The 26,832-nt window shown below is 40.1% G+C and overlaps 2 protein-coding genes across 4 annotated transcripts in view; one reads left to right on the forward strand and one right to left on the reverse strand.

The window, feature by feature from the left end:
• The window catches only part of LOC113654797 (tyrosine-protein phosphatase non-receptor type 14-like), a 60,435-nt gene extending 38,271 nt beyond the window's left edge, over positions 1–22,164 (forward strand). For 2 of the 3 annotated variants that reach the window (XM_047818309.1, XM_027165062.2), the window contains exons 15-20: positions 1,148–1,291; positions 2,211–2,429; positions 3,643–3,771; positions 3,915–4,149; positions 4,262–4,425; positions 4,824–6,526. In XM_047818309.1, coding sequence (XP_047674265.1) covers positions 1,148–1,291; positions 2,211–2,429; positions 3,643–3,771; positions 3,915–4,149; positions 4,262–4,425; positions 4,824–4,952 — 1,020 coding nt within the window. In that variant the 3' untranslated portion in view covers positions 4,953–6,526. Of the gene's footprint in view, positions 1–1,147; positions 1,292–2,210; positions 2,430–3,642; positions 3,772–3,914; positions 4,150–4,261; positions 4,426–4,823; positions 6,527–22,117 lie in introns of those variants that run through there. The other variant, XM_047818310.1, reaches the window with a different exon arrangement.
• smyd2b (SET and MYND domain containing 2b) lies at positions 9,713–25,410 on the reverse strand. Its single transcript, XM_047818311.1, has 12 exons — positions 25,091–25,410; positions 19,783–19,846; positions 19,499–19,609; positions 18,701–18,761; positions 17,107–17,231; positions 16,699–16,766; positions 16,480–16,582; positions 16,092–16,202; positions 11,926–12,049; positions 11,563–11,737; positions 10,624–10,732; positions 9,713–10,417 (listed from the first exon to the last, which is right to left on the reverse strand). Exons 1-12 carry the CDS (start codon positions 25,261–25,263, stop codon positions 10,331–10,333), a joined length of 1,311 nt encoding a protein of 436 aa, XP_047674267.1. The 5' UTR covers positions 25,264–25,410; the 3' UTR covers positions 9,713–10,330.
• Between the last annotated feature and the right edge of the window lie 1,422 nt (positions 25,411–26,832).

Here is a 26,832-nt window from a genome sequence, read left to right on the forward strand (position 1 = left end):
TGTATGCCTGTATGTCTGTATGTCTGTATGCCTGTATGTCTGTATGTCTGTATGTCTGTATGCCTGTATGCCTGTATGTCTGTATGTCTGTATGCCTGTATGTCTGTATGTCTGTATGTCTGTATGTCTGTATGTCTGTATGTCTGTATGTCTGTATGTCTGTATGTCTGTATGTCTGTATGCCTGTATGTCTGTATGTCTGTATGCCTGTATGTCTGTATGTCTGTATGTCTGTATGTCTGTATGCCTGTATGTCTGTATGTCTGTATGCCTGTATGCCTGTATGTCTGTATGTCTGTATGCCTGTATGTCTGTATGCCTGTATGTCTGTATGTCTGTATGTCTGTATGCCTCTATGTCTGTATGTCTGTATGTCTGTATGTCTGTATGTCTGTATGCCTCTATGTCTGTATGTCTGTATGTCAGTATGTCTGTATGTCTATATGTCTGTATGCCTGTATGTCTATATGTCTGTATGTCTGTATGTCTGTATGCCTGTATGTCTGTATGTCTGTATGCCTGTATGTCTGTTATGTCTGTATGCCTGTATGTCTGTATGCCTGTATGTCTGTATGTCTGTATGTCTGTATGTCTGTATGTCTGTATGTCTGTATGTCTGTATGCCTGTATGTCTGTATGTCTGTATGCCTGTATGTCTGTATGTCTGTATGTCTGTATGCCTCTATGTCTGTATGTCTGTATGTCTGTATGTCTGTATGTCTGTATGCCTCTATGTCTGTATGTCTGTATGTCAGTATGTCTGTATGTCTATATGTCTGTATGCCTGTATGTCTATATGTCTGTATGTCTGTATGTCTGTATGCCTGTATGTCTGTATGTCTGTATGCCTGTATGTCTGTTATGTCTGTATGCCTGTATGTCTGTATGTCTATATGTCTGTATGCCTGTATGTCTGTATGCCTGTATGTCTGTATGCCTGTATGTCTGTATGTCTGTATGCCTGTATGTCTGTAGCTGTGACCATACGTTAAGGTCATGTAGAAGGACAGAAATGACATATTTAACCACGTCATCCCTCTTTTACTGTATATGTATATATTGTAGCTCACATTATTATTATCCATGCCCAGCTTGTTTTTTTGTGGTTATGTGAGAAATGACAGCTGGTTTCTTCTCTTTCACAAAGACTCTGGAGAGGCAGAAGATGTCTGTGGACTCGGTGAAGAGGCCTCTGATGATGGCCACCCTGAACGGACTCTACGTGAGCCGCATGCCTGTGCCAGAAAGCCCACGTGAGGACGTCTCTACCAAAGCCAACACGGATGAGATGGTGAGAGAGAGAGAGAGAGAGAGAGAGAGAGAGAGAGAGAGAGTGAGAGAGAGATTTATTGTTTTAGATTATTTATTACAAAATGGTCCTGAAGTTTTTTGAGATGAAAGAAACCACTATGGAATGAAACGTATAACATCTGTGTAGGATTTAAGTTTATACCAAACTTTATTTAAGTCAAAGTTAAAACCTTTAGTAGCTTCCAGAGCATTAACCGGGTTCCTGATGCATGTTGCCATAGTAACGTGGACAGGTGGAAGTCGCTTTACCAACTTGCTCTATATTTGTATGAAATGAAACGTTGTCATGACTCTGGACATGCTCACATTTAGCCACCAAAGGTTACTGTCACTCCTGTCTCCAGCTCTTGCTGAAAATGTTCATCTGTAGTCACTTTTTCTCTGCGAGTCACTGCATGTGAATGTAAGTAAGTAAGTAAGTAAGTAAGTAAGTCAGAATTACGGAGTAAATAAGTTTTTAGTTAGGGCGGCACGGTGGCTTAGTGGTTAGCACGTTCGCCTCACACCTCCAGGGTTTGAGGTTCGATTCCCGCCTCCGCCTTTTGTGTGTGGAGTTTGCATGTTCTCCCCGTGCCTCGGGGGTTTCCTCCGGGTACTCCGGTTTCCTCCCCCGTTCCAAAGACATGCATGGTAGGTTGATTGACATCTCTGGAAAATTGTCCGTAGTGTGTGAGTGAATGAGAGTGTGTGTGTGCCCTGTGATGGGTTGGCACTCCGTCCAGGGTGTATCCTGCCTTGATAGGCACAGGCTCCCCGTGACCCGAGGTAGTTCGGATAAGTGGTAGAAAATGAATGAATGAATGAATGAATGGTTTTTAGTTACTTATTATTTTTTTACAAAAAGTCTCCAATGTCAGCACTTTGTAACATTTCATACATTTTGTGTGTGTGTGTGTCAGTGTAAACATCTGGAGCTGAGGTTGGAGGAGGAGCGGCTCTTCTCCGAATACGAGCAGATGGCTAAAAAAAGACCCGAGTGTAACCTGGCCACGGCCACGCTCCCCGATAACGCAGAGAGGAACCGGTTCCGTGACGTCGTTCCTTACGAGAACAACCGTGTAGAGCTGGTCCCAAACAAAGAGAACAACACGGGTTACATTAACGCCTCCCACATCAAGGTAAGTTCCACGTCACCGTGCTGTTGTAGCCGTCGCAGACCGACCGCTTCTCAAAGCTGAGAAACAGGATCGGGAAATACAAATAAACAAACTCGCGGAGTTTTAAAAATAAAAACGGGCAAATCTCCATGGAATGTTTAAAGCCTCGCAAACCGCTGGAATTACACGCTGCCGTTCCAAATGTCCCCTGGGAGCCCTGTTCCCTCTTTAACTTTAGATCTGCTGCTGCGAGCCAAACATCACTCTGAACTTTCTGTTCCGAGCTTTGCTCTTACTCTGAGCTTTATTTTTCCAGACAGAATATTCAGAACATTTGCATTTTCTTTTGAAATCTTCTTGAGTATAGACATAGTAGAGTAAAAGTTAGTCGTGTATCCAGACGTTATAACGTTAAGAGATTCTCCACAAGTAAACTTAAATGAAATGAATGAATTTCTAGAACGAATTATTTAGAAGTGGAGAACTTAAGCATCTGATTTGCACTCAAAGGTGCAAAAGCCATCCCCTTTTTTTTTTTTTTATAGAAATTTCTTAATATATTTGTTGTTATTTATTCATTTAAATTTCTACATTATTTATTATTCAGTATTTATTCAAAATATTTATTATATTTTTCTTACTAAATGTGAAATAAAAATGTATTAAATAAATTATTAATATATAGATTTTTATACATATAGGCATTAAGGCAATTATTGTTTTCTTATTATATTTATTTGTTGTATTTTTTTATTAATTATTTTATTTATATTTATATATTTATTCAAGAGGACATTCTTGCCTGCTACTGTATATACATTTTTTATTTATTTCTTCTTCTTTTTTTTTTTTTAATTAGTAGATTTATTTCATTTTTTATCAATTATTTATTTTGTCAGTTATTGTTGTCTTATTTTTTTTTCATTTGCTGTTTATTCATGTGCTTTTTAAAATGACTTATTTATTTGTTAGTTTTAAAAGATTTATTTAGCTACTTTTTGAATATATTTGTTCGATTATTGTTGTATTTGATAGTTTTAGGGGGAGGATTGTTTATTTTGCGTTCAGGAAAAAGGACTAAACGTGTAATAATTACTTCCGGCTCGTGTATGATGTAGTATTTTGTGAGTTTGAAAATTTATGTCAATTGTCGATTCTGCTGCCCCCTAGTGACGGATAATAATAAACACATCCTTCTCCTTATCCTGTCTGTGTTTCTCTTGTGCACCTGTAGATGCTGATCAGAGGGGAGGAGTGGCATTACATCGCCACACAGGGACCTCTTCCCAACACCTGCCACGATTTCTGGCAGATGGTCTGGGAGCAAGGAGTCAACGTGATTGCCATGGTTACGGCAGAGGAGGTACACGCATTTACAGGAGTGGAGCATAAACTTGCATTTACAGATTTCCACACCATGTCTTTTCTTAGTAAATACGCTATAAACATGTATTCTTAATAAATATTGTGTATAGTTTAAACCTAGAGCTTTTCACGCCTTCACAGGAGGGAGGTCGGTCTAAGAGTCACAGATACTGGCCCAAACTCGGCTCCAAGCACAACTCGGCCACCCACGGCAAGTTTAAGGTCACCACCAAATTCCGTACAGACTCGGGTTGCTACGCGACGACAGGGTTAAAGGTCAAGCACCTTCTCTCTGGTCAGGAGCGGACTGTGTGGCACCTACAGTACACCGACTGGCCCGAGCACGGCTGCCCCGAATACGTACAAGGCTTCCTGGGTGAGCAAAACCTTCATGGACGTCCTTTTAATTTCCCATAATGCACATTTTGTCCTTTATGTTGTTTCCCAGCTCCCTCTTCTGACCAGTTTTCACACTTTCCCCGCTTCAGCATACCTGGAAGAGATCCAGTCCGTGCGGCGTCACACTAACAGCATGCTGGACGCCTCAAAGAACCCGAAGCCGCCGGTGGTGATTCACTGCAGTGCCGGAGTCGGACGCACCGGAGTCGTTATTCTTACCGAGCTCATGATCAGCTGCCTGGAGCACAACGAGGTAACATGCTGTTAGAGGAAAATAATCAATAATCACCTCACTGTTGATGACTTTCTAATACATTCTTTTATTCTTTTATTGTTACATGTAATGTCATGGAACATGTAGTTCACCGTATCACTTACGTTATAGCAGCTATTAACATTCATTCCCTTTATCTCGATGGGATTTAATCAAACAAACAAACAAAATAAAGCAAAAGCCTTTTATGTCACAAAGTGGAAACTCCTACATCATGAAGTCTATCTTCTATCTTCTGTGGTAAGGAGTCCTGACACTGGAGACTCCTTACATGTATAAAATCGGGGCAAAGGTGTAAACAAAAAAATTAGAGCAAAATGAGGACTCACTCTCTCTCTCTCTCTCTCTCTCTCTCTCTCTCTCTCTCTCTCTCTCAGAGGGTGGAGGTCCCGGTGATGCTAAATCACTTGAGACAGCAGAGGATGATGATGGTTCAAACCGTCGCTCAGTACAAGTTTGTGTATCAGGTTTTGATCCAGTTTTTGAAGAACACCAGACTCATCTGAGTCAGACTGTGTGTGTGTGTGTGTGTGTGTGTGTGTGTGTGTGTGTATATAGATAAATGTGTGTGTATGTACAGTATGTGCGTGTCCTAAATCGCCACCTTCAGCTTAAAGTGCATGACACTCAGGCTGAAGCATCTCTACACGTCATTGGAGAAAAAGGACCAACATTATTCCTAACAGAACATTCTGTCTTCGGTAAACGAGTGGAGAAACACCTGTATTATGATTCTTTATTATTATTATTATTATTATTATTATTATTATTATTATTATTATTATTATTATTATTATTATAGACTTTTTTGTTCATGGCACCTCTCCGTTAGGGTTCCTTGTCTTATATTATCTTGTAGCTACACCTGCTCTTAGCATGATGGAAGTCCTGCTCGAATGATTTTGGGATTTGGTTGACTGAGGTGAATTTCTCTAAATGACGTCATGACTACGTTAAATATGTAAAGGAAATATATATATATTTGAATTCCATACTGTATTTTCCAGACTATAAGTTACACTTTCCTACAGAACACACAGAATGTCCATCTTCTTAGACTGCATTTATATATGAAGTAAGGCACAAAACACAGGAGGCTGTGAGCTTACAGGAAAATAATCAACGACACGATGCTACTGACACCTGTTCACTTACAGCACATCCTGATGAGACGTTTTATTCCTCTTATACCGCATGCTTACGATTATTTTATTTATTAAAGGCCAACAACTTGTACTTTCACATATATACAGATATGAAACAAAAGTTTGTGCACCCTTGGTCAACTTCTCTATGTTGTTAAAAATAAATAAGTGGATAAAAATGTGCCACGCGAAAGTTTAGACACCCTTCTCATTTAACATACATTAACGTTTACGGCATTTAGCAGACGCCCTTATCCAGAGCAACTTACATTATCTCATTTTTGTACAACTGAACAATTGAGGGTTAAGGGCCTTGCTCAGGGGCCCAACAGCGGCAGCTTGGTGGACCTGGGATCGAACTCACAACCTTCTAAACGGCAGCCCAACACCTTAACCGCTAGGCTACCGCAATACTTTGTTGCAGATGTTCATTTCACTCCAATATGTCATGTCGAGATGGGTGCACAAACTTTTGCATAGAATAGTCTAATGGTTTAAGAGTCACAGCTGCTTCATAATGTCATTTAACTAACAAGAAGAATTGAGGCTTCTGTTATAAACTGACACCGTAGCTGTCGTCTGTTCACGGCAACCTATAGTCCGGAGAATACGGTATATTTTGTACAGATCAAGATTCACGAGATTCACGTTTTGATATTTAATTTTTTATTTATTGTTCTTCTTGTCACCCTGTCGTTCTTGTTAACCCGGTGTGCAGGTGGACATGAGCTTAATTCTAGTTAATTTTATTATGTTCGTGTCGTTTATTTTACAGATTTTTGTCTTTAAAAGCGGCGTGTTTTCATTGTCGACGTTGATTGTGGACAAAAAAATCAACACCAGACACCAAACACCACTTCCTGGAATCCACCAAACCCAAAACAAACTATTTTAGCACAAACAAACAAACAAACAAACAAACAAATAAACAAATAGATCCCCCACCCCCACCCCCACATTGCATAACGCCACAGGCTTTGGTTTTTTTTTTGTTGTTGTATTCTTTTGGTTCGACTCCACACACCTAACACACACTACAGTGTCATACAGTAAGTCATTAGTAATGTACATATGATATTGGAGGCTGCATTAATGTACAACTCGACCGTATGTATATACAGCACGTGTTTGAGCTTCTCTCTGTGCTGGATTTCTGCAGCCATTAATTCATCTGGCACTAAGGAGGTTCATCACATTGTTGTTGTTTAACGTTCTTTTCTTTTTGTCACATTTCTTTCTTTTCGTTGCTGTAAATATCCTGTGTAGAGAAATTGAGCCACATTTCTAATATCTTCCCTTTGCAGTGCACTAGTTGAAGTGCCCTAGGCCAGTATATTAGTGCCTTACTGTTCTATTCTACTCTATTCTTCTCTATTTTATTCTCCTCTTCTCTCCCCTTCTCTCCTCTTCTCTCCTCCTCTCTTTTCTTTTCTTCTCTTCTCTCCTCTCCTCTCCTTGTCTCTCCTCTTCTCTCATCTCCTCTACTTGTCTCTCCTCTCCTCTTCTTTCCTCTTCTGTCCTCCTCTCTTTTCTCCTCTCCTCTTCTCTCCTCCTCCCTCTCCTCTCCTCTCCTTGTCTCTCCTCATCTCTCATCTCCTCTCCTCTTATCTTCTCTTCTCTCCTCTCCTTGTTTCTCCACTTCTCTCCTCTCCTCCTCTCTCCTCCTCTCTCCTCTCCTTGTCTCTCCTCTCCTCTTCTCCTCTCTTCTCTCCTCCTCTCTCTCCTCTCCTTGTCTCTCCTCTTCTCTCATCTCCTCTCCTCTTATCTTCTCTTCTCTCCTCCTCTCCTCCTCTCCTTGTCTCTCCTTTCCTCTCCTCCTCTCTCCTCTCCTTGTCTCTCCTCTCCTCTTCTCCTCTCTTCTCTCCCCTCCTCTCCTCTCCTCTCCTCTCCTCTCCTCTCCCCTCCTCTCCTCTCCTCTCCTCTCCTCTCCTCTCCACATTTCAGCTCCAAACTGCAACTCTACATGTTTGAGGGCCATTTATTGGTTCACTCCTTGCTTGGTTGTCACTGTATATCAGATATATATTTTGAGTACAAATTTTTGAAGATGCTAAAAGAAAATGATGCAACTAATCTGTAAATCTCTGTTAGCTTACATCATTATGAAAGTTTTACATTTCTATACGACTTGGTACTATTAAATACCGTAAACCAGAAAACTATGCATGTTTTTTTTAGACATATATTTTACTTGTATATAATTATACACGTGGAAAGTATAAGCTTCAGTTAGCTGTTGTATTCGTAATCCGTGTTTGTTTGTTTTTTTAAACACAATGACAGTATTTTTTCTACGATGCATTCCAGTCTGTCTCTGCAGGTATTCTTTTTTTTTTATTTTTTTTTATTACTCATTCCACTTGTTATTAATTACCAAAATTACAATATTTCCAAATTTCTACTTAATTATGTACATATATTTTGTTTATGCTCCGTTTTTCTAAAATGATAACTTTTTTTCAGAACTGTTATACTTGCCTTATTATACAATAAATCATTATTTTCTCAGTCTTGTCCAAAAGTCTGAATATATATAAACATTCATTCATTCATTTTCTACCGCTTATCCGAACCGCTTATCTCAGGCGTCATCGGGCATTGAGGCAGGATACACCCTGGACGGAGTGCCAACCCATCGCAGGGCACACACACACTCTCATTCACTCACACACTACGGACAATTTTCCAGAGATGCCAATCAACCTACCATGCATGTCTTTGGACCAGGGGAGGAAACCGGAGTACCCGGAGGAAACCCCCGAGGCACGGGGAGAACATGCAAACTCCACACACACAAGGCGGAGGCGGGAATCGAACCCCCAACCCTGGACGTGTGAGGCGAACGCGCTAACCACTAAGCCACCGTGCCGCCCTAAATAAACATAAATCTACAAACTTTTGCACTCAGCATTAAATAATATATTTACAACCGTTACAATAGTTTATAGTTGTATGTGAATAAAAAAAAATTACACCAACATTTCCACCCAAATTAGAAGGTTATATACGTGATGAATTGTATAGTGGAAATCCATGAGATATTTCAGATAAAATGAGATGAAATTAATCATGATAACAGCAAGATATTTACTCTAGTCACATTTATTTGCATTTCATGGTTTCATAGCGGTTTTTTAAAACAAATAAAGAGAAAAAACAAGAGCCCAGATATAAGAATAGCTTTGAAAAAAATTTCTTGGCTTACATATAGAAAAAAAAAAAATACACAAATAAAAATATTAATTTCAGTTTTAATCTTTCTGGAAAACATGTCTGTAGTTACGTAACTCATATTTGTTTGTTTATTTTTATTTGTTTGTTTATTATATTGCAATTAATTAAAATCTTAATTATTATTGTTGCTTTTATTTTCTGAAAGAATTTAAGTCCCAATGTATAACAGAAACCTAATTCTTAAATCGTAGAAAGAAAAAAATAAATAAATAAATTGTTCACCCATTGTTATGAAGTGAATAAATGAAATAATCAGAAGTCAGAAAGTAAAAGTAAGATGACGGGAAAGTTAAGAGTTTTTAAAACAGGAAGTATGTGGAAACGATCGTGTATATAAGGTGTTTTATGTGTAATGTAAATAGTTTTTTTCCCACTGGAGGATTTATTAAAATGTATACATACACTGCTCGATAACAAACCTGCGTTCACACTAGCAAGCAACGAGTAGCTCACATCGCTTGTAGTTTGTAGTTTGTCTCGTGTGGGTAAGTAGCGACTGCTAGTCTCGTCATCTGTCTAGCTTTGTTTTGTTTTGTTTTTTCACTTTTCGATAAGAATACAAGTTGCTATAAACCGCTTCTAAATCTTCCAAGTTAAAGACAAATTTAAGAACATATCCGTCAATCAATAAAATAAAAATTGTTTGTCTGTTTTCCATGTTATGTGCTAGAATTTGTCCTAGCAAAGCTGTAGCTAGCTAAGTACACACACCAGAGACGCCAATGTATTTGTATGGATTTTATGTATTGATTATATGCTGTAAAATAACTCGTGTGCTTGCTACGTCCTTCTCCTTCTCCTTGTTTTTTTTTTTTTTCCACTTGTCCTGGCTCATAAAGGACACTTGTCCTGGCTTATCAAGGACACTTGTCCTGGCTCATCAAGGACACTTGTCCTGGCTCATCAAGGACACTTGTCCTGGCTCATCAAGGACACTTGTCCTGGCTCATCAAGGACACTTGTCCTGGCTCATCAAGTTGCATAGAAAACGTGTTTAGAACTGGTGCAAACTGCTAATAATCATCGAGGTCATCCTGATGATGGACATGGCAAGTAGCCTTGTCAAGAGAATATCCTTGGTCTCACTGGTAAGAACTTTTCAAATTCCAAACCAAAAAAAGGGCCATAGCGGTCTTGTATCATGCCTTCAATGTTTATTTTCAGTGTCTGTTTAAGAATCAGGAATCCGCCTCTAATTAGAAGAAACATAAAGAGCTACATTTTGAATTTATGCTAAATGCTAACGAGGTTAGCTACTGTTATAAGGGAGAACTGTGATCATGATCGAAAAAAAAAAAAAAAACACTCACAACCCTAAGTATTAAGTAACTCTGAGTAACACTAAGCTACCCCTTTAATCGAGTATGATTTTCAGTACTCTTTCTACCCCAGTCTAGGAGTTTTAAGACTGTCTCCAGGTCTAGAGATGAAATTCCTTGCTCTTAAGAATATGTACTGAAAATTACAAAAAAAAATTTCACACTTGAATGTTTTAGTGGGTGTGTTTATTTTTGGTGTGTGTTGATCTCTTTCTGCAGTTCCTTTACATAAACATGGTCCTTTCCATGAACAACCTCCATAATGGATAAAGCCTAAACACACACACACACACACACACACACACACACACACACACACACACACACACACACACACAAAACACAAAAACACAAAAGGCAAAAAAACCCAAAAAAAAACAAATATTAAAGCTGCAGTATGTAACTTTTTTTAAAGATACAATTAAAGAAGCAATCAAGAAAAATCATATAAATTGAATTACACTAAAGGAGTACACTACCTTTTTGAGGGCAGCGGATCCTGCAGAGATTCGGTCCAGAACCATGTAGAGTCTCCCCAGCTTCAGATACATTGAGGCAATGTTCAAGGAGTAGGCTGGATATAACTGCCTGCACAGAACATACTGTCATATTATTGAAGTCCTTTGAAGCAGTTTTTATTATAGGTAAAATAAAAACATAGACAATTATAGACACCAATGCCCCTTTTCCACCGAGGCACCGTTCGAGTGCTGGTTCGGAGCCTAATTTAGAACCAGTTCTTTCTGTTTCGACCACCAAAGCACCAGGAAAAGTGGTTCTTAAGTAGCACCAAAACGTTGCTGGTCTAGACTTAAGAACCGCTTGCGTCAGGAGCTGGGGGCGGGACTGTGGGTGGGGCTACTGTTAGCGCATTTGATAATGTACCTTAAGTATACTAATGTTTAATACACTTTTACTTTACCGCGATATGATATATTATCAGCACACATGATAGTAGGTAGCTACATGCTAAGGCTAAATTTTTTTCTGTGTTAACGATAAAATAATGTTATGTACTTTATCGATTACAACCTCCGTTTATACAGATTACACGGAGCCGCACGTACACGTTTTATTTGCCGCGTTTGGATGCCAATGTAGGTTCACAAAGCCATGAACATTAACAGTAAAGCAACATCCGCCATTGTTGTTGTGTTTGTGTTTGCCGCTGCTGCGCTAACGTTGCTGGGACAAGTGACACGTATACAGTGACGTCACACTCGGCGCTGTGATGCTCTCTAGCCGGTGGAAAGGCAAACCGGTTCTTAGAAGGTTCGCCAGTGGAACCAACTTTGAACCAGCACCAGCGCTATCTCTGAACCAGCACCCGGTACTTTCCGGTGGAAAAGAGGCACAAGAGACCTCGGGAAAGTTGGACTCAATGCTACCACCATCATGCTTCACACCGGAGCACCAACCTGAACGGCTTTATGACTTTCTCTCCGTAGTTCACGGCGCCATCATAATCCTCCATGTACATACACACTCCCATGGCCTGATACATCATGTGCAACATGTAGACGTTAGATTCCTCGAACGTGGAACTCATTTTGTCAATGCTGAGCTCACACATCTCCAGTAGCTCTGCAGGGGGTGCTCAGGAGTCAAGAAGATACCACACACAAACTAGTTGCCTCAAAAGCTCTAAACAGCATCTATAACAGTACCTAATGTCCGTCTGTCCAAGTGCCCTCTTAATGATTAAGATATAATTATATGATAAAGATCGGTTGGTATTTAGAAACTGCAGAGATGTAATTTGAGGACAGGAAAAAGGATATTTTTATCCTGTTTGGCCCGTCTGAAGTCTTCAATGGAATTTCTTGCGTAACGAAGCATTTCCCTCACCTCCTCTGAGCGAGGTTCTTCACCATTTACCTTTCTCAGCTTTAGTTTTACACTGTCCTATAACACACACACACACACACACACACACACACACACACACACACAAATAGAGACATACAGTCAGTCGTTGTTTAAAGGCTTCCTGTTATTCAGAGAATGAGTGATAATTTCCTTCCTGTAAATACTTACCACTCCACTGGCTCCAATACCACTCCAATAAGCAACAGCTCATTTGTATCCTTCTGTATCCTAATGGTCAGTACCAGGTCTCAGCCATTACTATACAATATTTCAGTCATTTGCTGTTTTCTGCACAACTCTATATATTATCCAAAGGACCTGCTGCTACGAAACTGTGTTCATTCTAATGTTACTGCACGAAATATTGTTTGAACATTCAGTATTCGCATACAGTATATACACCGGTCGGTCGGCGCTGTTTCTCAATCAATCAATCAATCAAATTTTATTTATAGAGCACCTTACAACTGCCAAAAGGAGCACAAGGTGCTTTCCAGTAAAACAACAATAAAAAAACAAAATAAATAGAATCAATAAGAACACAATGAACCATAAAATAGCAGTTGAAACCGGGTCTATGCGTTAAAAGCTTGTATGAATAAATATGTCTTCAACTGCGATTTAAAAACACTCAGCACAGTGATGGATCGTAAATGTGCTGGAAGTGCGTTCCACAGCTTTGGTCCCTTGATGGCAAATGACCGGCCTCCAAACTTCTCATAATTGTATTTGGGAATGACCAGAGAGGTATGTTTCTGTTACTGTTTATTGTCTTTTGTGTATTGCATTTTTTTGTACTTTTTGTATTGTCTTGTAACTTTATGTCTGCACTGTCTTTTGTCCTGCACTGTCTTGTCTATCTTGTCCTGCACTGTTTGCACCAGGTTGCACAGTTGCACTTTATGTGGCTAAGACTACTTACATGTCCTACTTACAAAGCCCTGTCTTTGTTATATGTAGCACGATGATCCTGGAGAATCGTCGTCTCATTTCACTGTGTACTGAACAGCTATATATGGTTGTAATGACAATAAAAGCTTCTTCACTTGACTTGACTTGATGTGCTTTATGCTGTGGTCCCTGGTTCAAGGCTTCAGTTGAGATTTAGACGTGTATTGAGCTGATTATTTAGACGATAGTCCGGAAAGCTGTCATAGTACCTGTCCTGTGATAGTCTAGTGGTTTGTTTCATGACTTTTTGTATGTGTGGTCCCTGATTTGAATCTCTGAGCTTTCCTTTTTTAAACGTCACAACCACTGGTCCGAAAAAGAGCATGATAAAATGAGATGGTGCAGCTTACATGATTGAGCACTGCCTCTGGATTGATAGGTTGTTGGTTCAAGTTCAATTACTAGAGAGGCTAGATGGATGAAGGTGGGTGATAGAGGGTGTGATGGTTCTGGTTAATTGACGCATATGTGAGACCTCATCCTGAGGGCTAGACAGGCAGGAGTAAGGTTTAGGAAGTTGAGGGCAGAAAATATGATGTTATTGAAGGATTTCAAAAATTAGTCACATTTTTTTGCTTCTCTGTGCACTTCCCCCTTTATGGCGACTCTCCCCGACCACTCCTGTTCCACTCCATCAGACTGGACCTTTCACATCACACAACTTGGACCATTTAGATCACTTCCACACTGCTCCTCCTGAGCAACCATCACCTTCCACAAAGCTCCTCCAGAGCTGACGTAACCACAGAATCCTTCCATTTCATTAATTCTGAACCATCACTTCTACTATGTTTCTCTTTCCAAACCATCTTGACCTTCAGAAGGTTCTGTATCACATGTTTAGAGATGTCACTCTGAGATTGGGCCACACAATCTGAAGCTCTAAGAGATGTTTGAACCTACAACCACTCAAGCCAGAAGCAATGCTCGTCCATGTGAGCTATAATACCCAATGCAAATACACTGAGACCCTTTCAACTTCATCTAATAATCATTGACATAAAACAAGAACAACAACGAGATTTGAGCCTGAAACCTCCCACATCAGGGGCCATGACAGTGACCACTACAGCACAGATAAAGACATTGACCTTTTTGGTAAACATTTTTTGTCTTAACAATGAGCTCAAGCATTTTAATCTGAAGCTAAAAGGACAGAGATTTAAACTAGGGACCTCGCACATCAGGGTCCATAACAATAACCACTAAACCACAAAATGGCATGAAGCGTGGTTGGTTTTTTGTGCTTTGGTCTTAATAAACAGCTGAATGCTTTTTAGCATTTAAGAGGAAGAGGAGCTGGTTGAGGTTCGACACTCATTAGTTCCATGAAGATTATTTAAACAGAAGGGGAAAGAGCAGGAGAGTGTTGAGAAGGTGGATGTGGAAACTGGTCCTGGAGGACCCAAAAAGGTAGGGTTAAAGGTACCAAAGTCACAAGATTATTAATTATAATGTATAGCCCCTGCAGTAATGGCCCAAAATTGCCCTACATTCACTCTATGGACACCTGACTGGGGTATAAACCAGACACCTTCCATCCCATTGGATTATTACCTTAATACAGTAAACCCTCATCACCTAGCGGTTCAAGTTTCGTGATTTTTCAAAAATATTCATCGAAAACTAAAAATAAATATGGTTTCCCAGGATGCCAGACAAAGAGAGAAACTCTCTCAGAGGCTTTGTACATACCCATGCTCACTCAGACAAGGCACATGATCGGTTCCCGGCGCGAGATCTGAGCTGATTGGTTGCGCATCATCGCATCCTCTCCCAGCTTCTTCCCTTGTCGTATCTCGCCACTCTCGTTCACGCTGTCAACCGTGTCTCGCGTATTGTGTTCGAAATTAACTTTTCGTTAAGCCCTTTCGATGCCTCCTAAGCGCCGTGCCCCTGCGAAAGATTCCTCTAGTGAGCCCAAGAGGAAGAGGAAGATGATGACCATCAGTGAAAAGGTCAAACTTAGGGTTAATCCTACTTCGCGAATTTTCACCTATCGCGAGGGGTTCCGGTCCCCATTAACCGCGATAAACGAGGGATCACTGTAAACAGCTCAAATTGGGCCAGAGAGGTTTTTAAGTATAAACAAAGAAAGACATTCAGAATTGAAGCTGAGCACAAACACATGAGACCCACCATAGCACAGATAATGTTGCTTCCTTTTCCTTATTTTTTCCTTTTAATAAAAGGCTCAACTCAGAGCTTCCCCCACACGGCTTTGTACCAAGGACCTCACACACCAGCGGCAAGGACACAAACCCCGTCACCACTAGGGACTGTGAGGTGCCGCTGCTTAGCAGTCTTTTGTCTTAATAAACAGCTCAAAGCTCACCAATGAACTGTTTACGGGAATATGATCTGCTTGAGCTTCAGTGGTTTTCAACTCCATGTAGATTCTCTGAGTAACAGGAGAGTGGACAGGGCAAAGGAGTGGTGAGAAGAGAGGTGTGTAAAATGATCTTGGATGGCATAAAAGAAGCAAAGGTGAGAGGTTTTTACAGGATTCTCTAGACTACAACCTGATATTTCTTGCCAGCAGAATTTCACCACTCCAACCAGAGTCAGATTTATAGCATTTTTATCTTTTTAAATGACTCCCACGAAACAAAACAATTTTTTTAAATAAAAGCTTGTATAAGGATTTACCCCCTTTCCCGGTGAAACCCCTAAATTAGATGTTTGTATTACAGCATCATATGTTTATCTTGCTAATAAAGAGTTACATCATTGTAAATCAGGTTATGGAGTTTATTGCTCTATGATGCCTCCTTGTGGACAAACAGAGACTTGCGCTTTTTTCAAATAAAATTTTATTCCATTGCCACTTTAATTCAGAAAACTGATTCATCTGGTTAGAAGCTTTATTTCTGTGTGTGTGTGCGTGTGTGTGCGTGTGTGTGCATGCGCATGTGTGTGTGTGTGTGTGTGTGTGTGTGTGTGTGTGTGTCTAGCAGCGTCTAACTTGTGATGTTAAAATTACAGTTATGCTCTGCTGGATGATGCTAATTATGGCATTCTTATTATGGCAAATTTTTTAAGGCTTTGGTTCCCACAGGGTCAGTGTACTTATGTGTCCAGGTCCCCATAATGTTATAAAAACAAACATATGAACAAAAACACACACCTTGGATTTGGTTCTGCATTCTTTGCAATCGCAGGTGAAGTAGTACGAGTCCCTGAGTCTCTCCATTCTGTCTTCTGTTGGGTAAAGCAAGTCGATGTAGCTGGTGAATATCTGCACACACACACACACACACACACACACACACACACACACACACACACACACACACACACACACACACACAATGTTTCTCAAGTCCTTTTAAGAAGAGCATCATTCTGCCACTTTAGGAATTGAATTAAACTTAATTTTATTTGTATAGTGCTTTTTAACAAGGGACATAGTTGCGAAGCAGCTTTGAAAGAATATGAAAAAATTCTAATTTAAATTTCTATTTATTCCTAATGAGTAAGTCAGAGGCAAAGAACCCTCCACTCTGCAGTCTCACCTCCTCCTTAGGGCTGATATCCTTCACAGCTCGCACCTCTGCCAGGGTTCCTCTGTAGGTAACGATGACGTTGGGGCAGCAGCTGTGATTCATCAGCGCAACGCTAATGAAGAGAAACAGAGCGAGTGATGAAAGAACGGAATGATGAAAGAAGATGAAATGATGTGTTCATTGCGTGTAATAGTGAGTTCATAGGGATAAAAAGGTTAATCTACTTACTCTGGAAACAAAGCTGACCCAACGTGAGAGAGCTCCTCGTCTTCCACTGTGAAACCGTTACAGTGCACCTACAGTTACATTGTGTGTGTGTGTGTGTGTGTGTGTGTGTGTGTGTGTGTGTGTGTGTGTGTGTGTGTGTGTGTGAGAGAGAGAGAGAGAGAGAGAGAGAGAGAGAGAGAGAGAGAGAGAGAGAGAGAGAGAGAGAGAGAAAGAAAAACAGGAGACAGCCATGAGAACATTTTGTGCTTTAGGTTTAAAATCTCCACCTTTCCTGCGATTCTGAACATTCAAAACCTCCAGCTGTAGTTCTGAGGCTACAGCGTGATGTGATGGCAAGAGCTTTAGATGGAGAAGGAGAAAAAAAAAGAGAAAGCACTGTTCAGTGGGTGAAATCAGACAGATGTGTACCTGAGCAAACAGAGTAAGCAGAGAATGGTGATCAGGGAAGTCCAGATGTTTGGAGTAGAAGTGATGCAGTTCGGCGATGTCTGCCTCATTCATCTCCCTTTTCTCATTATCAAACTTATCCAGGTCTGATAGAGAGAGAGAGAGAGAGAGAGAGAGAGAGAGAGAGAGAGAGAGAGAGAGAGAATGGGGGATGAGATTGTGCTTATGATTACTGTATGCCGAAACTACAGACGTTGCAGAAATGTTGAGACGCAGCAGTAAGTAGCAGCTCCAGCTTCCACTCCTACTGTACCACAGTTACAGTGCTGCTGATGTCTACATTCATTCTGATTCATATATTTTCATGTAGTGTGAATAAACAATAATAAACAAGGAGCACTCTGTGTTCTCTCGGTGTAGGCAGCAACATCTGGGGAGGAGAAAACGGTGATTTGGAAATAAAATGAAATAAAACAGTTTGTGTAAATGAGTACTGAATGAATTACTGAACTGAATGTTGAATGACATACTGAATCAAATGTTAAACTGAATACTGAATCGAATGTTAAACTGAATACTGAATCAAATGTTAAACTGAATACTGAATCAAATGTTAAACTGAATACTGAATCGAATGTTAAACTGAATACTGAATCAAATGTTAAACTGAATACTGAATCGAATGTTAAACTGAATACTGAATCGAATGTTAAACTGAATACTGAATCGAATGTTAAACTGAATACTGAATCGAATGTTAAACTGAATACTGAATCGAATGTTAAACTGAATACTGAATCAAATGTTAAACTGAATACTGAATCGATTGTTAAACTGAATACTGAATCAAATGTTAAACTGAATACTGAATCGAATGTTAAACTGAATACTGAATCAAATGTTAAACTGAATACTGAATCAAATGTTAAACTGAATACTGAATCGAATGTTAAACTGAATACTGAATCGATTGTTAAACTGAATACTGAATCGAATGTTAAACTGAATACTGAATCAAATGTTAAACTGAATACTGAATCGAATGTTAAACTGAATACTGAATCGAATGTTAAACTGAATACTGAATCGAATGTTAAACTGAATACTGAATCGAATGTTAAACTGAATACTGAATCAAATGTTAAACTGAATACTGAATCGATTGTTAAACTGAATACTGAATCAAATGTTAAACTGAATACTGAATCAAATGTTAAACTGAATACTGAATCGAATGTTAAACTGAATACTGAATCGAATGTTAAACTGAATACTGAATCGAATGTTAAACTGAATACTGAATCGAATGTTAAACTGAATACTGAATCAAATGTTAAACTGAATACTGAATCGATTGTTAAACTGAATACTGAATCAAATGTTAAACTGAATACTGAATCAAATGTTAAACTGAATACTGAATCGAATGTTAAACTGAATACTGAATCGAATGTTAAACTGAATACTGAATCGAATGTTAATCTGAATACTGAATCAAATGTTAATAGTTAATAGAATGTTAATGGAATGAATTGTTGAACAGAATTAAATACTGAATGGAATCCTGAATTAAATACTGAATGGAATCCTGAATTAAATACTGAATGATACTTACTGGCCTCCAGATCCGTTAACAGGAGCAGTTTCTCTGAGGCGCTCGGCTCTTTCTGGACCTTCTGCGTAAAGAGAGAGGAAGAAAAAAAGAGCTGCTGCAGATCACTGACACCGGAGACTCCTTCCGTAAATGTTAAACAAATCACAACCTTCAATAACAGTAAAAAGTTTATAAGACATTTGTTTTTGACATCAGGATCAAAGGAGTATTCGGGATACATTACATCATAATCCATATAAAAATCCCCAAACTTTCCAAAGCATAATTATCATATCTGTAACATGTCTGTATGATTAGCACAGACAGTTGGGATCGTTTTGTCTCCTTGAAACACTGAAACATAAAGTGAACTCATAAAGTGAACTCAGTCTACTATCAGACAAAATTCCAATCATCATCATCATCATCATCATCATCATTCCTGAAATCGCTAAACGCAAAGTGTTACCTAAACATTTATAACTACTAATGATGTGCCTGCTATCTTGTTGACAACAAGGATAATCTCTCTCTCTCTATCTCACACACACACACACACACACACACACACACACACACACACACTCTCTCTCTCTCTCTCTCTCACCTCTCTCACTGTATCACTTGCTATTAATTCCGTTCTGCTATATCCCATAACCCTTAAGTTGCTCAGTGCCAGTTAACGTTAGCTTTGGCTCACAGCCTAGTGGACACGTCCAGCCTGGAATAATTCCTGCTTCGTATGTGAGGCTTCCAGCCATCGGGCTGTTCAACATTTCTCAGGCGTATGCAGTCCTACGTGAAGCTCCGATCACTTACCATGCGGTTGATAACCCGAGCCACCAGACGGACGGTTTCTGACGGACACCAGCTTTCCCCGAACGAACACATCGCAGAGCATTCCAGCTTGTGCATCGCCCAGTCGGCTCTCTAAAAATGTCCAGAAATCGTTAGTTAGAACCATCACTTTATTAGTCTTAAATGAACACACACTTCCATGTTTGCAAAATCGAACGGGTGCTTAGTAACACACGAGACGATATTTGATTTTCTTTTCGTTTTGTTTACTTCAGAATAACTGTTTACTTCTAACCGATACTTACCTGACATTCCACGTTGCAGTAAAAAGCTTTCTTGCACTTTCCACATTTTGAAAGACCCTCTTTCCTTTAAAAGAAAAAAAGATGTATTTTTTTATTGGATGAGTCGCGCACACACACACACACACACACACACACACACACACACACACACACACACACACACACACACACCAACTGAGAAAACTTCAATGGTCATTCGGCCAAGAGCATATGGTGTACACACACAAAATTCAGCCATGAGGCAGCTGCCAAAACACACACACACACACACACACACACACACACACACACACACACACACACACACACACACACACACACACACACACACTGGTGCAGTATTACACCACATGGTACTGTGTGTCTGCACAAGGGCAGAATAACACACTTTATTGCACTGCAGGATGAAAATACCCAGTGGCATATTTAGAAAGAGCTGACACCATACCGGCAGATAAAAGTACGACATGTTCTATAGTGTAACACACACACACACACACACACACACACACACACACACACACACACACACAGAGCAAACTCTGTTTTCTATGGAATAAAAACACTGTCAATAATAATCGTACGTAATTCAAAGCATTTGTGTGTAAATTTTAATTTTGCGGAGTCGGATCCCAAAACCTACGGCCATGACAGTTTACAGATACGAGATTTTGTGTGTTTGTTCAAATACAACTCCAAAATGTACGACTATGACAGTTTACACACACGACTCTTGTTTTCACAACACCTCTTTTTCACACACGAAAACGGTCTGCGGAACAACTGTCAAAAATACGTCATCACGTTCACAGGCATTACTATCCGAGGGAAGATGAATCGATTCCACGTAGTGCGCATGCGAGCCAAGCGCTCACTCATCGTCAGTGTTGTATAAAGTATTAGAAAGCAATACTTGAGTAAAAGTACAAGTATCATACTAGAAAAAGACTTTGGTAGAAGTGAAAGTCACCTTTTAGAATATTACTCAAGTAAAAGTCTTAAAGTATCTGATATTTACTGTACTTAAGTATCAAAAGTCATTTTCTGATATTCAATGTACTTAAGTATTTGAAGTAAAAGTAAAATTTCAGTGATTTTCGGTCGGCATAAGAGCAGGGGCGGTTCTAGGGTTTCATCTTTAGGGGTTTTAGCCCTCAGTGAGAATTTAAAACAAGAAGAGTTTTATATTATATATTATATGACTAAATAGTAAGCCAAAAGTTATGGTATTATTTAAAATGGCAAAAGTGGGCACCAAAATTTTATGCATGATGTAATGATGTCATGAATTAAATCAGTTCATGTATGTGTGCATTCTCTACAAACAGTGTGTCCAATGAATGCAGTCATTAATAAACAAATATTCACAAGACAAAGACCAAATCAATAAATGTTATTTTTATTTAGTATTGTATGGATTGTTTGCATTAATATTTTGTTTGTGCTACAACTCTGGTAATAAGAATAGTGACATTTCACTGCTTTTGGTTGCTGTATTTGCAGCTTTCCGATTAACGTTATACATTAACGCCTCCAGCTCTGACTGCGTATGCACGCTGCGCGTACCTGTGCTTCTCCATACAGCGTGCAATGCAATCTAGGAGCAGTGATTCACCAAACCTCCCTTATTGCAGTCACACACATTTCTTCTGATTTTATTTTGTAGTAACGAAGATGCTTAGTGGAAATATAACAGAGTAAAAGTATACATTTTATCTAGGAAATGTAGTGGAGTAAAAGTGAAAGTTGACATAAATTTAAATAGCGAAGTAAAGTACAGATACGTGACATTTCTACTTAAGTACGGTAACGAAGTGTTTTTACTCCGTTACATTACAACACTGCTCATCGTCTCAGGTAAGTTGTTTTTCCTTCCAAATTCGGACATGTTTAAGGGTTAGTTATCACTAATAACAGAGAGGAGTAATATTACAGAGATAGGTTAACTATAGTAAGTAAGATTAGCTCTCAGAGAAAGGTTACATTAGGTGCTTAAAGAATACAGCTGTTTAGGAGGTCATCACTGCAGTCTGTAGCGTGATGAGATAGGCCTACATAAAAGAATTAGCAATTTTAAGTGTTAACTTACTAACAGCTGTGTACATGTACTGGAATACACAGGTCATGCTATATAAGTGTTCACTGCTTAAGTGTTAAAGTCATATTTTATTGTTTATCAGGTTCCATTAGGTGACATCTTGCACTCAGCCCAGAATCTTAAGGTGTTGGTCAACAGAAAATGGCGAACCAGTCCAATATCAGTGGACAGTCAGCACAAGTAAGAAGGTCCAAGTCAAATGGGCAGTCAGTGCAGCAGGAAATGGCTAGGTGTGAGGTGTGTGTGTGTGTGTGTGTGTGTGTGTGTGTGTGTGTGTGTGTGTGTGTGTGTGTGTGTGTGTGTGTGTGTGTGTGTCTTTTATGTAGGCCTATCTCATCACGCTACAGACTGCAGTGATGACCTCCTAAACAGCTGTATTCTTTAAGCACCTAATGTAACCTTACTCTGAGAGCTAATCTTACTTACTATAGTTAACCTATCTCTGTAATATTACTCCTCTCTGTTATTAGTGATAACTAACCCTTAAACATGTCCGAATTTGGAAGGAAAAAACAACTTACCTGAGACGATGAGTGAGCGCTTGGCTGCTGATCCGCCATTTCGGCGCCAGTGGTTTAAAAGAGGGCGGGGCGCATGCGCACTACGTGGAATCGATTCATCTTCCCTCGGATAGTAATGCCTGTGAACGTGATGACGTATTTTTGACAGTTGTTCCGCAGACCGTTTTCGTGTGTGAAAAAGAGGTGTTGTGAAAACAAGCGTCGTGTGTGTAAACTGTCATAGTCGTACATTTTGGAGTTGTATTTGAACAAACACACAAAATCTCGTATCTGTAAACTGTCATGGCCGTAGGTTTTGGGATCCGACTCCGCAAAATTAAGATTTACACACAAATGCTTTGAATTACGTACGATTATTATTGACAGTGTTTTTATTCCATATTTTCTCCGCCATACTGACTACAGTGGATATCTTTCCTTTCCGTGCAGCTCGTTTCCTCTCCTCAGTAACTTGATGTCCATTAGGATTTATAAAAGCTGATCGTTACAACATCGACTTTATATAGAATTAGATATCGTTCTGTTCAAACGTTGTGTAACCTTAGTGCTAACTTTCACTTTTTCCATCTGTTAAAGAGATTTGTCACTCTGTGTGTGTGTGTGTGTGTGTGTGTGTGTGTGTGTGTGTGTGTGTGTGTGTGTGTGTGGTTTTGATTTTCTAGTATTAATTACCACGCAGCAAAACCGGGACTTTTTTTAGACTTGACCTTTTTGTGACGCTGCGCCTTTGAAGTCAAAGAGACTGAAAATGTCCCAGATTCGTTTGCACTTGGCTGCACACCAGCCGATTACGGACGCTCAGAAGGTGTTGATTAGTTTTCTATTAACATTCTTGTATTAATGCATTCGTAAGGAAACCTTAGCGCTTTCTATACTGTACCATGCTTGTACGTGGGACACTCTGAGGTTTCCATTTGTTTTGACTGACTACGGTTTTCATTGAGGCGATGTTTATTCTTCGTCTGTGTTTTGTAGCGGCCTGAGTTAAAGCTGTTTTTTTTCACCATGTGAAAGTCTACAGGCTTTTTGGTAATGTGACCAGCTGCATTTTTTTGGTTAACTTAAAGAGACAGAAAAGACATGATCTGGTGTGGGAACATTCATTCATTAATTTTCTACCGCTTATCCAAACTTCTCGGGTCACGGGGAGCCTGTGCCTATCTCAGGCGTCATCGGGCATCGAGGCAGGATACACCCTGGACGGAGTGCCAACCCATCACAGGGCACACACACACACTCATTCACTCACACACTCACACACTACGGGCAATTTTCCAGAGATGTCAATCAACCTACCATGCATGTCTTTGGACCGGGAAGGAAACCGGAGTACCCGGAGGAAACCCCCGAGGCACGGGGAGAACATGCAAACTCCACACACACAAGGCGGAGGCGGGAATCGAACCCCAACCCTGGAGGTGTGAGGCGAATGCGCTAACCATTAAGCCACCGTGCCCTCCCCATTTGTTATGGTGAAAAGGAAGTCATTAAAGCTGCTACTAGTTAACATGAGCAGTCTCCTTCCTTCCTACACACGTCAGGACCCTTCAGGTTGAAGTATAAAGCGTTACAGTATTGTTATTATTCTGCTCCAGTGCATTCAGGAGCAGACGGAGGAGAAATTAGGCTGCCTCTGCAATGCAGTAATCAGGATGCATGACACTTTCTTCTCCTCTCCCCTTGTGAAGGTGAGCATCCCTGAAAGGCCTTGTCCTAATTCTTCACTCACATGCCCTTGCACTGACTCCATATCTGACTCTATCTTAAAAAACCTTCAGCAAAAATATCAGGCTTTAACATCCTTACCCCCCACAAAATGACATGGCGATAAAAAATGAAAATGAAAACGTTTTCTTCAGCAGATAAATGAAGCTTCAAGAAAGCATAAACTCATCTGTCCTGCCTTCTGGCCAATCAGAATGAAGACTCCCATCGTGCCCAATTAGGGCTGCTTGTATATAGTGAACTGAATAATACTGTAAGATCAGCACAGTTTGAGGATTTCTCTGGAGCATATTTCCCAAGAGCAAACTGTGTGACATGACATAACCACATATCGCCTCACCATATGTAATATATCCAAATGTCTGCCACTTCAGTAAAGGAGGAGCCACAGAAACACAAGCCAGAAATATCTTTATACAGCTTAAGCCATGGCCAAGTGTGGTCATGTGTAACCAGATCTCTGCAAAGTATAGTCTTAATGTATGTTATATGCTGACAAACAGTGCAAAAGTCATTAAATAAACTCTACATGGTGTAAACTCCGTTTATAGTCACGAGCAGCAGCAGAACCTGGGAATAATTTGGTGCATGTAGGTTTGTTAGGTGTATTTTTTGTCTCTGGAGTACATTGGGTTCTGTGGGTACTGTTACAGTGTGCAGTAAAAATGCATTGAACTCTATGAGTCAGATATAATTGTCAATGTCAAATGATCTGCAAAAAAAAAAAAGATCCGATCTGCACTCTTTAAATCGAAGTAATAACAATGATCATCTTAAACACTAGGTGTGAGGATGCACGCGCGCAGACGGCGCAAAGACGTGCGCAAAGACGCGTGAAAAAAGCGCAGCAACGCGTTCAAGCCCCAGTGCGCACGAAGGCATCACTAACTTTAATCCACATTAATCGAAATCTTTAACGTTTTCTCATTTAACGCGTGTTGATACAAACAGAGATGAGACTCACCTCGTGAAGCATTGCTCGCACGTGTATCCGCGCTCGCTCACCGATAGCACGTGTGAGAAAGCGGGGCAGACGAAGAGCAGCTCGCCCACCCGGTACGCTCTGTTCACGCGCAGTCCTCTGCCTTTACCGGGGCTCTCAAAGCGCCCCAGGCCGTCAATACCGTCTGCCGTCATGTCTCTGCTGACCCTGGATGGAAATACGCAACGGATTTTTAATCCTCTGTTTCTCTTCTATGGAAACGCGCGCGTCTCTCTCTCTCTCTCTCTCTCTCTCTCTCTCTCTCTCTCTCTCTCTCTCACACACACACACACACACACACACACACACACACACACACACACACACACACACACACACACACACTACATCACAGGAAGAAACCTGTCTCAGCGGACAAGTCCATGGTCCGCCCACCAAGACACACACACCATCCGGATTATTTCCGTTTCACCAGAGTAAAATGTACAATGTGTCATTATTTCTGCGCGTTTTTATTTTTAATCGACCTGTAATTAACATCGTTTCTATAAAAGAGCAGGTTGTGGTTTGTTGTCACATCACATGGGATTGTTGTTGTTGTTCTTGTTGTTGTTGCCTCATCCCTTCCCTTCTGCATATGCACAGATACAGGCACCTTAAAGCAACTGAGAACTCCATGGACATCATACTGTATGCCACAGATTGTCTCCTCACACTCTACACATCTGGATTATCTGGGACTAGCAGCTTGGTGTGAAGATTGATGGATAAACAGAGACAGACTGGCAGAGAAAGTGACATTGAGAGAGAGAGAGAGAGAGAGAGAGAGAGAGAGAGAGAGAGAGATGCATAGATAGAGAGTAAGACAGAGACAGATAGACAAACAGACAGAAATACAGATAGATAGATAGATAGATAGATAGATAGATAGATAGATAGATAGATAGATAGATAGATAGATAGATAGATCATAACAGACAGACACACCCATAGAGTGAGAGAGAGAGAGAGAGAGAGAAAGTCAGACAGACAGACAGACAGACAGACAGACAGATAGATAGATAGATAGATAGATAGATAGATAGATAGATAGATAGATAGATAGATAGATAGATAGATAGATAGATAGATAGATAGATAGATAGATAGATAGATAGAAAAGCTAAAAGCTGTATGAGCTGCAGAAGTGCTGGAAGCTTTCTGTTACGCTGTATCTGTTGCAGATGACTATTACATTCAAATCAACACAAACATCTTCTGATGAACAAAACACCTCGATCCTGTTGGATGTGGCGTCTTCCTGGATGACTCCGGGCCCATGCACAGGGCAGCACGAGGCTTTACTGACGAGGAACACCATGGGAATCACACACTACAGACTTCACACTTAACACAGCTGGAATATTTTGGACTGTGTGATGTCTAGCACTGTGGTGAGGGAATGTCTCAGATTATCACTCCAGGACACGTCCACAGACTGGAGTCTCATGGTGGCCTAAAGACCTTATATTCATCACTTCTTTGTTTGTCATTCATTTGTATGAAGCAACCACATGCTGTGTGACCGAAACTTAATATATTTCTGCTATTAATATCATCTCTTTAGATCAAACTCTGCACTTTCATCACAAATACAGTACCAAAAGTATTTTATCTCCTTCAAGAGATACTACCCTATAGCTACTATTGTTAGGCAAGAATAGTACACACACACACACACACACACACACACACACACACACACACACACACACACACACACA

Source organism: Tachysurus fulvidraco, chromosome 9 (genome assembly GCF_022655615.1).
Source record: "Tachysurus fulvidraco isolate hzauxx_2018 chromosome 9, HZAU_PFXX_2.0, whole genome shotgun sequence".
Lineage (NCBI taxonomy): Eukaryota > Metazoa > Chordata > Actinopteri > Siluriformes > Bagridae > Tachysurus > Tachysurus fulvidraco.